The 14,146-nt window shown below is 37.6% G+C and overlaps 1 protein-coding gene across 5 annotated transcripts in view; it reads right to left on the bottom strand.

The window, feature by feature from the left end:
• The window catches only part of Fancl (FA complementation group L), a 73,629-nt gene that overhangs the window by 16,003 nt on the left and 43,480 nt on the right, over positions 1-14,146 (bottom strand). For all 5 annotated transcript variants that reach the window (XM_042285531.2, XM_042285533.2, XM_006974781.4 and 2 more), the window contains one exon: positions 12,244-12,312. In XM_042285531.2, coding sequence (XP_042141465.1) covers positions 12,244-12,312 — 69 coding nt within the window. The remainder of the gene's footprint in view (positions 1-12,243; positions 12,313-14,146) is intronic.

Raw genomic sequence — 14,146 nt, 5'->3', positions numbered from 1 at the left:
CAAGAAATACTGTCCACTTGGGGGTTCCTTGAGGGCCGAGAGTTCTTTATCTAATCTAAACACAAGTACATTATTAGGGTAGGAGTGGAACACATCTTCCCCCAACCCATAGGCTACCTTCCCGCATTCATAATAGCATCATGAACAGAAATCTGCAATTTTGACAAAGTTCAATCACCAAATAGTTCCCTTCTGAATGTTGTTTTTTTTGGTGAATAACAAGAAGCCCTATGTCTGACCTAAAGCTTCAAATATTTTCTAAGTTTATTCTAGAAATTTTGGAGTTTCAGCTCTTATACTGTTTACTATCCATTTTGAGTTCATCTTTTTATGTGAGTCAGAGATTGACCTTTGTCACACAGACTCCAATTGTCTCCGCATTATTTGTTGAAAACACAGCCCTGGCTGTACCCATTGCGTGCACCTTGCTGAACACAGATGTCTGTTGAGTCTGTTCTGCACTCTGTGTCTACCTATGTGACACCAGATTATCTTAAGAAAAGCTCCCCACGTCTTTAGACCAGATGTGGCTACTCCCCCAACTCAGTTCTTCAGATTTGCTTGTCCGTCAATAGCCTTTTTGTTTTGAGCTCATTTTAAAATAATTATCAGGCCTGAAGAAAAACACAGAACTTTTATTGGGTTTATACAGAATCTACAGGTCAATCTGGAGAGAAAAGACATTGCACCTTCCAATGCATAGACATGGTTCTCTCTGTCCATGAAGAATTTGAGGAAAACACGTGCTGGCACTTCAGCCAAGACGCATGGATGCCAAGCACACCAACAGATGTTTCACCATTAGTCATTAAGAAAATGAAGATTAGAGACATTTGAGACACCATCAAATGTCCACCTGGGTGTCTAAGATGAAGAAACTAAGCATAGCAAGGCCAGCAAAGAAGCTGCCGGGCAGCAAGTCTCAAATATGACTGTTAAAATGGAAAACAGCGCAACAGTGAAAACACTTGATAGTTCCCTAAGAAGTTACAGATGTAGCTCCTGTAATATATAGCCACTTCTAAGCATGCACTAAACAGACATGAAAACATGCTTACATAATGAGACACACTGTTTATAGAAGTTTTGCTTTTCTATGTAAAAGGTGTGTGTGTGTGTGTGTGTGTGTGTGTGTGTGTGTGTGTGGTGTGTGTGTGTGTGTCAAAATGCAGGTATTAACTGATCGTGGGGTGCCTAGTCTCAATTGATACAAGCACAACACAACTCCTAAATCTTGGGAATGTCGTGGAAGAAGGGGTGGAAGGCCTGTAAGAGCCAGAGGACCAGGATGTCATCTGTAAGATTGTGTCTCCAAGAAATGGCAGGGAAGCTAAACCCACAACACCTCAACCACATGGCTGCCTAAACATGATCTGAACAGCATGACACCAACAGACACGCTGACATGGAAGGCTGAAATGTTCCAGGGACTCACTCTAGACAAAGAACTACAGGCAGCTAATAAGTGCTTAGAAAGGGTGGAGTAGCTTTTCCTGGAGATGAGCCCCTGATTGGTGATCCAACAGTAAGTGGTCAGCCCTGAAATAAGAGGTATTGAAAGGAGCGGACAGGAGAGGACTTAGAGGGAAGAAAAGTAAGAAGGAACACAATTTAATTATAGTTCATTAAAATAAAAGGTTCTAAATTGTATGAATGTTTACGTGCATGTTCATGTGTGTCATGGCGGTAGTGTGCAGGTCAGAGGAGCCTCGCATGTCAGTCCTGCCCTGACCTAGTTTGACACAGGATCTCACTTGTTTTTCTGCCCTATCTGCCAGGTTAACTGCTTGCAAGCTCCTCTTCATAGAAACACTGGGATTACAAATGCTTCCACTACATGTCCAGGTTTTTTGTGGGCTCTGGGAATTTGAACTCAGATCCTCGTCCTTGCAAGGCAAGTACTTTTAGCCAGTGAGCCACTTCCCAGCCTTAGTCTAGGCAACTCCTGAAAACATCAGTGTCCACAGACAAGTGAATGTCAGCATGTGGTCTCTCCATACTACTTCACAGTAAGAGCATGGCCTATACGACGACATGCTGCAGCAAGGGGAATCTCCAAACAGCTATGTTAAGGAAAGAAGCCTGGAAGTGCACAGAAGCCACAAACAGCGACAGCAGCTGGAGGAGAAATTAGGACAGAAGGGACAAGACAGGAGACCAAAGGGGAAGGACAAAGTGTGCACACAGTAGAAATGTCAGTATCTTAAGAATGGAGATGACATCATGGGCAATTATTTGTCAAAACTCACCCAAATGTACATTCTTTAATGTGTCCCATTTAGTTTGTCAATAAACCAGTTCAAGAAATACTCATTGTGATCTCTGGACAGTAACAGATTCAGCAGTACTCTCAGCAATGTTTTCCTTAACAATTAAAAACTTAGGCAAAAATAACAGTACTCTTTACCGCTAAGAAGAGACAAAGGAGCAATTGGTTCATACACCAATGGAGACAATGAGATCTTACCAAATACATAGTACAAACACTGGAGAAGGAAGACAGACATATACATGGGGACCAAGATGTTGGCTCGTGCCCCATAGCTGTTATTAAATCATGTTAAACCAGGAAAGCATTTAAGCATTAAAGTGTGAACACTGCCAGTCTCGAAGTGCAGTGCTTCTTATCTTTAAAAGCATTCTGTTACTTCCCTAATACCCAAAGAGAAGTAATAACAGCAGTCACTTAAGCAGATCTCAGAGTTTAACACGGTCCTCTTAAGCACTATTATGGCCAGTATTTTAATAATGTTCACATAGTCCTGGAATGTGAGCTTTTGTGCTCCGATGACACTTAAATCAATAGCATAATTTTCTAGTACTTGCAACAGGTGCTTCTCATTCTGATTATTTTATATTTCTCTACAATACTTGCAGATAAACCCTATAATAACCATTTTTATCTTTATCAATGAGAGATTCAAAAAAGACTTACATAGAATGTAAAAACATGAAGAGATTAAACTTCAGAAATTTAATTTTAATATTGACTGCAGTATTTCCAATCAGTTATCTCTAAATAAATCTACATATCTAATTCATTTGATTTTACCTGCATTTCCAATGATGTCCTCACATGCATCTCTAGTTATATGTGTTACTGGATCTATCCAACCGCATGATGTTCCTGTTAAGCAAATCCATGAAGGACTTGCTGTCTCTGTTGTGCTGATATTATTTCAACTGCAACTGACCATCTCAAGTATTTGCTTCTATCTTCAGTTTATGTGAAGAGCTACTGGGGATCAATGAAGCAGTCACCTCATGTTTGACAGGATAGCTGTAGTAATTTTACTAAGAAAGAAAAAGTCTGTCAAGCTCATGATGAAAATAAGTAGGCATTTTAAATATTGTCCTTAGCTATCCTATGTTTTATACTATTTCTTAAAAAAAACGAGTCAATTGGTTAAAAATTAGGCCCGTCTATCTTTTTGTCTGTGTGTGTGACATGTGTAGTGTATGTGTATATATACATGTCTATTTGTGTGTGTGACATGTGTAGTGTATGTGCATGTATACATGTCTATTTTTGTGTGTGTGTGACATGTGTAGTGTATGTGTATGTATACATGTCTATTTTTGTGTGTGTGTGGCATGTGTAGTGTATGTGCATGTGCACATATGTCTGCACATATGTGGAAGACAGGGAGCAGCACCAGGTATCCGGCATCATCTCCCTCCCCTTATTTTTTGACTCAGTCTTTCACTGCACTTGGAGCTCCCAGATTCCCAGAGAGATCTAAGGGTCTACCTGTCTCTGCCTCAAAGCATTAGCATTATGGACAAGTGCCACCATGTATAAATTTTACATGGTGCTGGGAATCCAAACAGCTCCTCAGGCTTATACAATGAGCATTACCAAGAGAATCCCTTCCATGGACTAGTCTAACTTTCTGTTATACAGTATCAATATCCTGACAAAGAAAAAGCTAGCTATATGGAACTTTTTCTCATGCACACCAAACACACACACACACACACACACACACACACACACACACACACACACACACACAAAAGGACTAGTAGAAAGAATAGCAGTTTATGCTGGCTGCTAATCTTGTTCCCATAGCCTGAGACAGGGGACTAACTGCATTGACAGCACTTTAAAACTACACACTCTTCTGCTGCCTCTACTGTCTCCTCCTGCAGCTCTTGCTTCCCTCTCTGCCTGCCTACTGAGCTAGGGGCTTTTAATATGCAATTTCTATCTCCCTAAAAAATGTGTGGGGAGGTATTTCCTAGCAGAAAGAACTAGTGTCTCTCATACTTTTCATAACTGATCACCATTCTGTTTCCAACCTGCTAGATTTTAATCTTCAAACTGAATGCTTATTTTCCAGAAGGATGTATTAAGGTGCTTTCAGGAACCTCCCCCACCACACACACACACCACTGAGTGTGTGTGCACAAATGCTCCAGTGTACAGAGAAGGTCTGAGAACACCTCCTTCCAATCCAGTCTGTCCTTTAACTCCATGAGTCCTGGAGACTGAACTCGGGGCCAACTCACCAGGTTTGGTGACAAGCATGTTAATCTGCTGAGTCCTATCTCTGTCCCCAAAGAATGTTTGTTTTGTTTTTTTTTTTGTTTTTTTTTTTTTTTTTTTTGGTTTTTCGAGACAGGGTTTCTCTGTGTAGCTTTGCGCCTTTCCTGGGACTCACTTGGTAGCCCAGGCTGGCCTCGAACTCACAGAGATCCGCCTGCCTCTGCCTCCCGAGTGCTGGGATTAAAGGCGTGCGCCACCACCGCCCGGCCCCAAAGAATGTTTTACAATATGAAAATACTCCTATGCATGAGTACACTAATACCCACCCACTGGAAATTAGTCCCAGGTGGAGGGAAAGCGTAGAGTGGGAGGGCAGCAAGTATAAGTAAAGTACAATGATAAGACATACATGAAAATACTATTATGAAAATCATTCCTTTGTATGCCCATAAAAATTAATTTATGTAAGAACAAATAGATAGAGAATATGAACTTATCAGAAAGGATGATGGAGAATGTTAATATTACATATGTGCTTCAATGATATTAGCTAAAATAATTTCTTTTCATCCAATAGTGAAATACTTAAAATAATCTGATAGATTTTTTTCTTTTATTTGAGGCACCTGCTATGTATGAATATTTTATCAATTTATGATAAAGATTAAATAATAGTTTAAATAAAAGCAATATGTTAGCCAATAAAAAAACAGGACATTCATCTTCTGTCCATGTGTTTAGTCATCTTTCCCACCCACACAGCTCACTGAGATTGAGGCATTTCTTATCACTCATCCATGTTTTGTTGTAGAACATCATACAATTCTTGAGAACTCGAGAATCTTTAAGATAAATGTAACAACATATACACTATTACTAGACCGATATATAATACACATCTACATGAAAGTCACTTTTTTTGCCTCTGAGCTCTATGTTAAGAGCTCACTAAGGTAAAACATTTGTGTCACATTTTACAAATCCAAAAGACTTTTGTTCATAATCCCAATCTATGATTTTTGTGTCATATGCAGTCTATGACACAAATATTATTTCCCTCTTTTTATAAAATTAAATAGTTTATACAATGCCATACATTAATGTGCCCAGACAGGATTGATCCAGCCTTTTAGAGTTTGTTTTCTCTTTTCCTATGCTACTCTGGCCCAAAAAAATCAAATTATGGAGGTTACTATGAAGATCTATAATTCAGTCAAACTTATTAACAGGAGCAGGTAGATCATTTCAAATGTGCCTTAAGGTGGGAAAGGGTCATCTGATAAACATCCTGTCCCATATATAAGTCTCTGTGGGTCTTTCATTCACAGAAAACTTTTATTATTGCACAGAAGTATCTCATGTGCAATTTTAAAAACTGATTCCAATTTTTCTACTAAGCTTAAGCTAACTTTGATAATCTTCTAAATCAACAGCAATCAAAATCGTATCTTTTCCCTTCTATGAAAGTAACTGTGTGAGAGTCAAAGACATCCCTCCATCTGTACACTAAAGTTATCTATTCATATATATCATGGGTCTCTTGGGGACAGTGTTAAATGAGAACATACAATTTGGAAAAGTAAGATAATCATCAACTCTGTGGGGGAAAAAAAAAAAACAAAACAAGGTGACAAAGGAAAAAAATACCGACATCCAGCCACTCATTGCTTATCTCTGCATAGTATATAATTCATGATTGAAACACTGAATATTAACATCAAATTTATAATGCAATTATATGGTGAAGATCAAGGCACTACACAATACACATGCTTTGAGGGTGCAGGTAGGTTAAAAAAAACCAGACAACTTACTTTTCACAGTATAAAATTACAGATAATGCCTTAAAAAAGATGGTACTATACATATGTGAACATATAATACCATGAATTACAATACTACCACTGTTTGAATTCTAAATGTTTCCCTAAAGGTCAATGTATTAAAGGCTTTAGTAATGTTCCCCACAGCAGTGGGCATTCTCAAGAGGCTGGACCTGGAGAGAGGTCTTAGGCCACCGAGAGTCACTATTTTAACAGGGGTAGGGCTTGGGACCCTTCTTTTTTCATTTTTGCTAAGCTACACATTCCCATTATAATGAGATACCTCTATACCTCTACACCAGACACCCAAATATACCAGATACCCAAAGCAATGATCCCTACTGGAGCACAGACTCTTATTTCCAAAACTGAAGTCAAAACAAAAATTACCTCAGATATTCTCCAGTGACAGGAAAACTGAGTAACACAAATGCTAAGGATATGCTAACAGCTTAAAGGGGCTGACACTGAAGAAAGTGGAGTAAGTGGAAAAGAAGGCAGGAAATGCTACTTTATCTAAAATGGGAAAATATTAAACTGGACCTTGAATTCTAACTCATACTATGTTCCAGTGTAACTTCTATTTTGATAGAAAATTAAAGTAATAAATAGGTTACCCACATGTGGTGATATTTTGCTTGTGCTCTTACAAATAAAGCTTGCTGGAGATCAGAGTGCGGAGCTAGCCACTAGAGGCCAGGCAGTGGTGGCGCACACCTTTAGTCCCAGCACTTGAGAGGACAAAACAGAAAGTGATCTGGCTGGGAGGAGAGAGGGAGTGATAAGGCAGGGTCCAGGCTGAGGATTTGGTAGAGGTAAGAAGTCTCTCTCGTGGCTGGCTCCTTTACTGATCTTTCAGCATTCACCTCAATATCTGGCTCCAGGTTTTTATTATTAAGACCAATTAGGATTTGTGCTATACCCACACTATGATAAGATGCAATGTCAGAGCCTGTCACACAAATTAGCTACTAAGGGGGAAATTAAGCAAAACTACAGAACACCTGGATTAAGAAGACCTAATGAAACAAACAGGGAAGAGGTGATTGTGCACATAAAGTCTTCAGTCCACGGACTAAGCCCAACTATGAAGAAAACTCCCATGACCCTAAGGATTATTTAAATATGTATATTTTATTATTGGTATTTTAGAAATGGCAAGGCATAGTTTCACATGGTACATAATGATGTACCAGGTGACTATAATTTTCTAATTTTGCTTCTTTGCATTTTCCTTTTTTTTTTCATTGAAGGCACAGTACTTTTAAAATGATATTATTGAAAAAGGAAAGCAGAGAGGCAGCGAACCGGCCATCGAGGCCGAAAGACCCCGTGTCTCCTTCCTTCACTGCATTTTCTACCACATTATAGAATTGAGAAGATGCCTTTTCTTGGCTTTTATCTTTTATTTTTTTATACTACCAATGACAAAAATAAGTTGCCAAGAAAGCAAAAGCATATAAAACTTACTAATTTATGAGTAAAGAAAACTCTGGTTCTATGAATTTTCTGACCGGGCAACACAGGACTGCTGGAAGGCCTGAAAGCCTACGCTGAGAACTCGCACGGTTCTTAGAGCAGACAGCTGCGTGCTGTGCCTCGCTGAAGTCCTGTTTCTCTACAAAGTGTATTTCCCTGAACATGTGTGAAGATGAAAAGGTCATGTATGTAGAACTGAGGCAAAAGGCAGCCAAGAAACTCGTATGAAATTATACCGTTTAAGGGGAGCTCACCACTGACTGACAACTTATACTCAGGAGACTGAGGCAGAAGGATTGCCCTAAGTTTCAAGACCCCTGAAGCTACATAATGAGCTCCAAGACAGCCTGGGCTATCCTGTGCAGCCAGTCTCAAAAAAAAGACTGAAACAGTGGTGAAGTGTAAACCAGAGTGAAGTGAGGCTGCCCAATGGCGGGTCTGCAGCGCTGAGGAGCAGCCCGAGTGCCCTGCTGGTCAAGGGACTCTGTCTGTAATGACACTCCTCAGTCATCAGAAGACACCTGCCAGAGGCTTCCCCGCTCCTGCCACTCCTCCTGATCCATGGCACTGTCCCAGGAGGGTCAGATTTCTCATGGCAGGAAATACACAGGCCAGTGCTCATTGTATGTGATCAAATTAAATATTCCAACTGCCTGTGACAAGGCTACTTCCCCAAATCTGTACTTAATGACACACTTTCCAGGTAGAAATCAGCCATTTTTGATTAGTCTGTGACCTGGAATTAGCTGGAATCTGAGATTAGCACACTCAGTTGACAATATTGACGTGTATGGCATGTGTGTAAAAATCTTAAAAGTAACATATTTTATAGCACATGTGGTATAAGAGAGATAAAAATCATGAGCTGTTTTTAGATTCTACACTAGAATCTGCAAGGAGGATGTACTGAGCAAACACAATGAGCGGCTGAAGAGATCCAGACACTGTGTTTCTCTGGCATACAGCACTGCAGCAAGAGCAGCAGCAGCCCTGCCCTTGCCGCTGATTCTTCCGACTCAGAACGTCCCCTCTGAGCCAGAATACACTGGCTGTTGCTGATCATGCTGTGAGACACCTGCACCGGCTACTGGGCTTGTCATGACGCACAGAGCCTACCATCTTCAGCTTGACACTGTGCACGTTATAATTATTCATCCAAATGAACATGTCAGAGCAGCAGCAGCAGACCTCTCATCAGGGCAAAAGAAAAATACATCAAAACATTATCAACTCAGCAGGAAGACGGGGACCATAAGGAAAATTACCCATTTTTAATATGGATGCCACAAAGCCATGTCTGTTATGTTACAAAAAGAAAGGAAAATAAAGATCTTCCCAGTTCAAAGTCCAGGAACACTGAAGCCAGAGAAGAAATGTACAGAAGTAGACAAAGACTTTGTAAGATCAGTTATGTGGACTCTATATACAGTGTTTTAAATACAACTTTATTACTAGACTACAACTGTAATATTCACTTGCTTAAGAATCAAATTGTTTAAAAATAAAGAAGAAAAAACCCTAACCCCATAAGAGCAGAACTGTCCCAGCCAGTCTGTGGAAAAGGACCACACACAATGTCACCTCACCTCACACCTTACTTTCTAGAAACAAGTTAGCATTGCCAACATTGTAATGTTGAAGAGAATCAGAGTTCATATTCTATCACAAAAAATAGGTCGATACTTATATGCAAACAAAAATTTGTAAAACTTTTGAAATTTTAATTTATATGTATTATATTAAAAAAACTGAAATTACCTCAGACTGATACAAATGAAGACATCTCCAAACTGCATGTATAATGTAGACAAAAGTAAGTTTAGACTGTTCTAGAATACTTGAATATGAACAAATTGTAACTGTTAGAATAAACTATGGTGTTTATATCTTTTCAGAAAAAAAGGTATAGATTTTCCTTGACATACAAAAAAATCAACACTGTTCAGACTAATATACATGACCACTCTGAAAATGTAACATATAAACATAAAACATATATAAAACATATAATACACAGAGTTAAAACAGATGCTATGAAAAGATGTTCCTATTCTATGTAACCAGGAAAGCACTAGTATCAAAACAGTATGAAAGATGCATGCATATCTTCTAAAAAGACTTCTAACAGGCAAAGACTATGAGCACAGCAATGATTATCAATTCTTGGTAAGAAAAGGCAGACTGCGATCAAAATAAAATATGGTAATATAAGAATTACTATGTGTGCCTTGATGTAAGTAAAGACTTATACAACCAATTTAGGAAGGCAAGCTGGCAGTGTTTAGTAACCTCAAAGAGGCATATTCCATGTAACAGTTATAGGAATGATCCATACAGAAATCCTCATACATATGCACTGGGAAGTACACAGAAGGTTGTATTGCAGGCTGATAATAAGAAATTAGATATATTTACCAATAGGGCAGTGAATAAATTAACCGATTGATGGAGATAAAAACATATAGCATAAATGAGTAAACTGACACACAGATGAGTATAGAGAAGTCAACTAAATGGTACTGATTTAAATACCTTACACTTCAAATATAGCATAAGATAGCAAGGATAGCGTACTTAGAATTGAAGGGAAAGAGAGTCCTGTTTAGAAAACTAAAGAGCACAGAAGGAATGAGGCCCAGAAGAGGGAGTGGGCCCAGTGTGGTTCCAAAAACATTTTATTTCTAACAGAAAGGAGCGCGCTAGATACACACCTAAAGCAAAGGTGACAAGATAATATCTGACCAGTGGGAGCTGTGGATTCAAAGGAGTCCTAATTTTTCTAGAACTGTAAGAAGTTAATATATTCTAAAATTTTAAAAATATTACATTCCATTTACTACTAATTAATCCTGTTTGCTTGGAGCTATTACAAAAAGAAATTTCCAATAGTCAAGTCTACAGCTCTAATGGAATAATATTGCATTAGCTGCACACTCACAAGCCCAAGGCTCCAAGCTTGTTTAAAGCGAGAACACCAAACTTAAGATAAACTGTTCCCAAGCAGTTTCCAGTCCAGCAGTCCAAACTAGTTTTGGTGTCACACATACTCTTCATGACCTTTCAGGGAAACTTACACAGTACCCACAATAAAAAGAAAACTAAGAAACTCATCACAAGATAAATATTAAAGTGTGAATTCTACATAGCATCTTGGAAAGAGTCATACAATTCAGATGCAGTGTTTTCTCATGACCTTAAAGAAGTTTAACTAAAAGATGAGGCTTCCAGGGTCAAATGAAAAAGATGTTTCTAAAGAAAAAAATAATGCAATTTGTAGGCAAATGAACTGTTGAAAAAATATTATTTTTAGTACCAAAAGAAAATTACAGACATTTTCTTTTTATTTTCTGTTTTATCAGTTTCCAATGGGATTTGGAAATGGGATTTGCTGTTGTTGTTTATAAAGAAGAAAATGAAAAAATAAATATGACTTAAAATAGCTGATTAATTATTCAAACCCTCATATAAACCTAAGTCCTCTTAAGCATTAGAAAACTAACTTATGGGCAGGAGAGATGGCTCAGTGGGCAAAGCTTGCCACGCAAGGCTGATAATCTGTGTTCAATTCCTGGAACTCACTTAAGGATGGAAAGAACCAACCCCACAGAGGTGTACTCTGATCTCCATATGTGCACTAGATAGAGCACACAAATGCACACACACATCAACACATACAATAATAATACATGCATTTTAAAAACCAAAGTATAACTATCCATGTATATTTCTAAACAGTCCAGAATAAAAACATGGATGAACTCCACTTAGAAACGCTTGTAAACTGTCACTGAGACTTTGCTTTCACTTTCCAATCTATAAGCAGAGATGTTTTGTCCTAGGTACCATCAACTACCAAAATTGACCTGGTGCAAAGGAGGACAGTAAACAACCTCATCATGACACTGTCCTCCTTCAATTTTTAAAGATATTTTACTACTAATATCACCTTCTAAGAATATATATATAAAACATCAGTTTATAACATGGTTATAAAGACATTGATCTCTATTGATGGACTGGGAAACTGAATTAGCCTAGGTAAAGTAAGCACAGATACAAGTCATAGTACAGTTTATATTCCATTCTTCACTTACAAAGGTTATATATGTCATCAATATTAACAATTTAACAATATACAAAATTCCACAAACTTCCTGCTTATATTCACTGCTTTCTAAAGAGTTTTTTTAAGATTTAAATTTAACAAAACACTGTATATCAGTAGAGCTTCTACATGTTTGCCTAAAGTAATGAAATCTAGACAAGTGTATGTGCATGCTCATGTATATATAGAGAAAATAGACATTCATTTTTTGGAAAATATGAATTATTGCAGGAGAGTTAACATAAATGCTTAAAAAACAAATAATTTAATAATTTTAGACTTTAAAATGATCATTCAACTAAAAAGAATATAAAATTTAATTATTTAAAATAAACTTTATTATTTACCTGTGGTGTCCAGGAAACAGAAAACGGAACAGGAAAGTCCACAACACAATCAGGTGGCTCCACAGGGTGCTGTGACAAAGCATGAAAACAGGTCACTCCTGTGTCTGCGTGACACCTGACATGAGGCACTTCAGAAAACTAGGAACATTAGGAAAGGCGTCATAGCTACAAACATATACACGGATGGAATACTTACGTAACATATATTAAATATGCACATGCACATGCTGTAATTGTACTATTATAATGACATCAGGGGTGATTAATAGCCCCCCCTCCCATGCTTAGGAGGTACAAGATGCAGTGAGGTGGGGGTTCCAACAAGTGCTGAGCAACCAGCAGCGATCTGAGTCAGGATCACTGCTGCTGGTGTGATCTGAGCAAGGACCAAAGCTGAAGGTTAAGTTTTTCTTTAAACAGAGATTAAACCAATTGTTATTTAATTCTTCCTGGTCATAAATTTAATCTCAGTTAGCTTCAGTCACCAACTAACTAGACAGTGGCATTAAATAATCAAGAAGCACACAACGATGACTATATGTAATTATTAATTGAAATAATAGGCAACTACTTATATTAAGAAGAGGAAAAAATAAATAAAAACAAAAAGATAACAGAAATGATGAAACATCTTCTATTTTATTAGGGAAAAATAAAACTTACAGTTTTAAGCATGAAAAAACTTTTAGATTGGTAAAACTACTAGAGAATTAATTACTTGGTTATATAAAAATAAATGATAGTCATAAGAACAAATCAGGTTTCTAAGTTACCAAAGATAAAAAATAGCTTTTTTTTTGAAATTAAATTTCTTATTAGAGAATTCTATTTCAAAATCAATTAAAATATAATTCTGAAATCTTCAAAGTCATTTATAATTAAAAATACTCATTACTTGCCATTAAAAAGCTAAATTCCTTAGAAGAGAATGAGTTTAAAAAGCTTCCTATGACAAACTACTTTAAGTTCCAGGCTTTACTTTCTAGTCTCTGATTTTTCATTACTTTATTGAGGAAGTCACAGGGACAGAAGGAGGAGGGGAAGGTGTGCTATAACATTTTTTTTAATAACTATATTTGAATTCAGTGTTTCCCAAAGAATTACCATTTTGCTCTCAAGGTAAGTTTGACTAGAATGAAGTGAGTATCTATACATACTAATTAACTTTATCTGGTTATATAAAGCTAGTAACAAAATTAACACAAATACATAGAAAAATGTTATAATGCTTAAATATGAAACAAGAAAAAGAAAACAAAAGATCAGGTTAAGAAAAATGGAGTATATTCAGGCAACTCAAAATATTCCAGGTTGTACTTCAGAGCAGGGGCTATAACCATGGGGGCAAAAACATGTACACCTTTACTTTTTCTAAGTCATGTGAGTTGTCTCTGCACCTTTCACAACTGCCCCCATCCCTCCACTCTCTGCTTCCAGCTGTGTTACTTACCTCTTACAATCCTAGAGGAGACATTTAACTTCTCAGGCTTACACATGTAACAGTGACAGAACTTAAAGTGTTATAAAGATCTATTCCCTCTAAATTATCAGGATTTGTTAAAAATATGCAAGGTAGCCAGATGGCTCAGCAGGAAAAGGGGCTTGCCACCACGGCTGACACTGTAAGTTCAATCCAGAGAACCCACATGGTGGAAAAGAGAGCTGACTCCCAAAGGCTGTCCTTCTGCATGTGTACCACGGTGTACATACACTATAGAGTGATGATAGATGATATAGATGTTAAAAAGTTTAAAAGATAAAATATGTACCCTCAAAACTTCCCTGGATCAGAAATAGAAAATTTGATTCACTTTGGGTTGTTATTCATCACATTGGGATCTACCAATGGCCAGTGTCAGTTCTAACAGAGTCATCAGTGTGGATAGTGTAAGAATATAAGGGA

Source organism: Peromyscus maniculatus, chromosome 10 (genome assembly GCF_049852395.1).
Source record: "Peromyscus maniculatus bairdii isolate BWxNUB_F1_BW_parent chromosome 10, HU_Pman_BW_mat_3.1, whole genome shotgun sequence".
NCBI classification, from domain to species: domain Eukaryota; kingdom Metazoa; phylum Chordata; class Mammalia; order Rodentia; family Cricetidae; genus Peromyscus; species Peromyscus maniculatus.
This window is presented reverse-complemented; position numbering and strand designations above follow the sequence as displayed.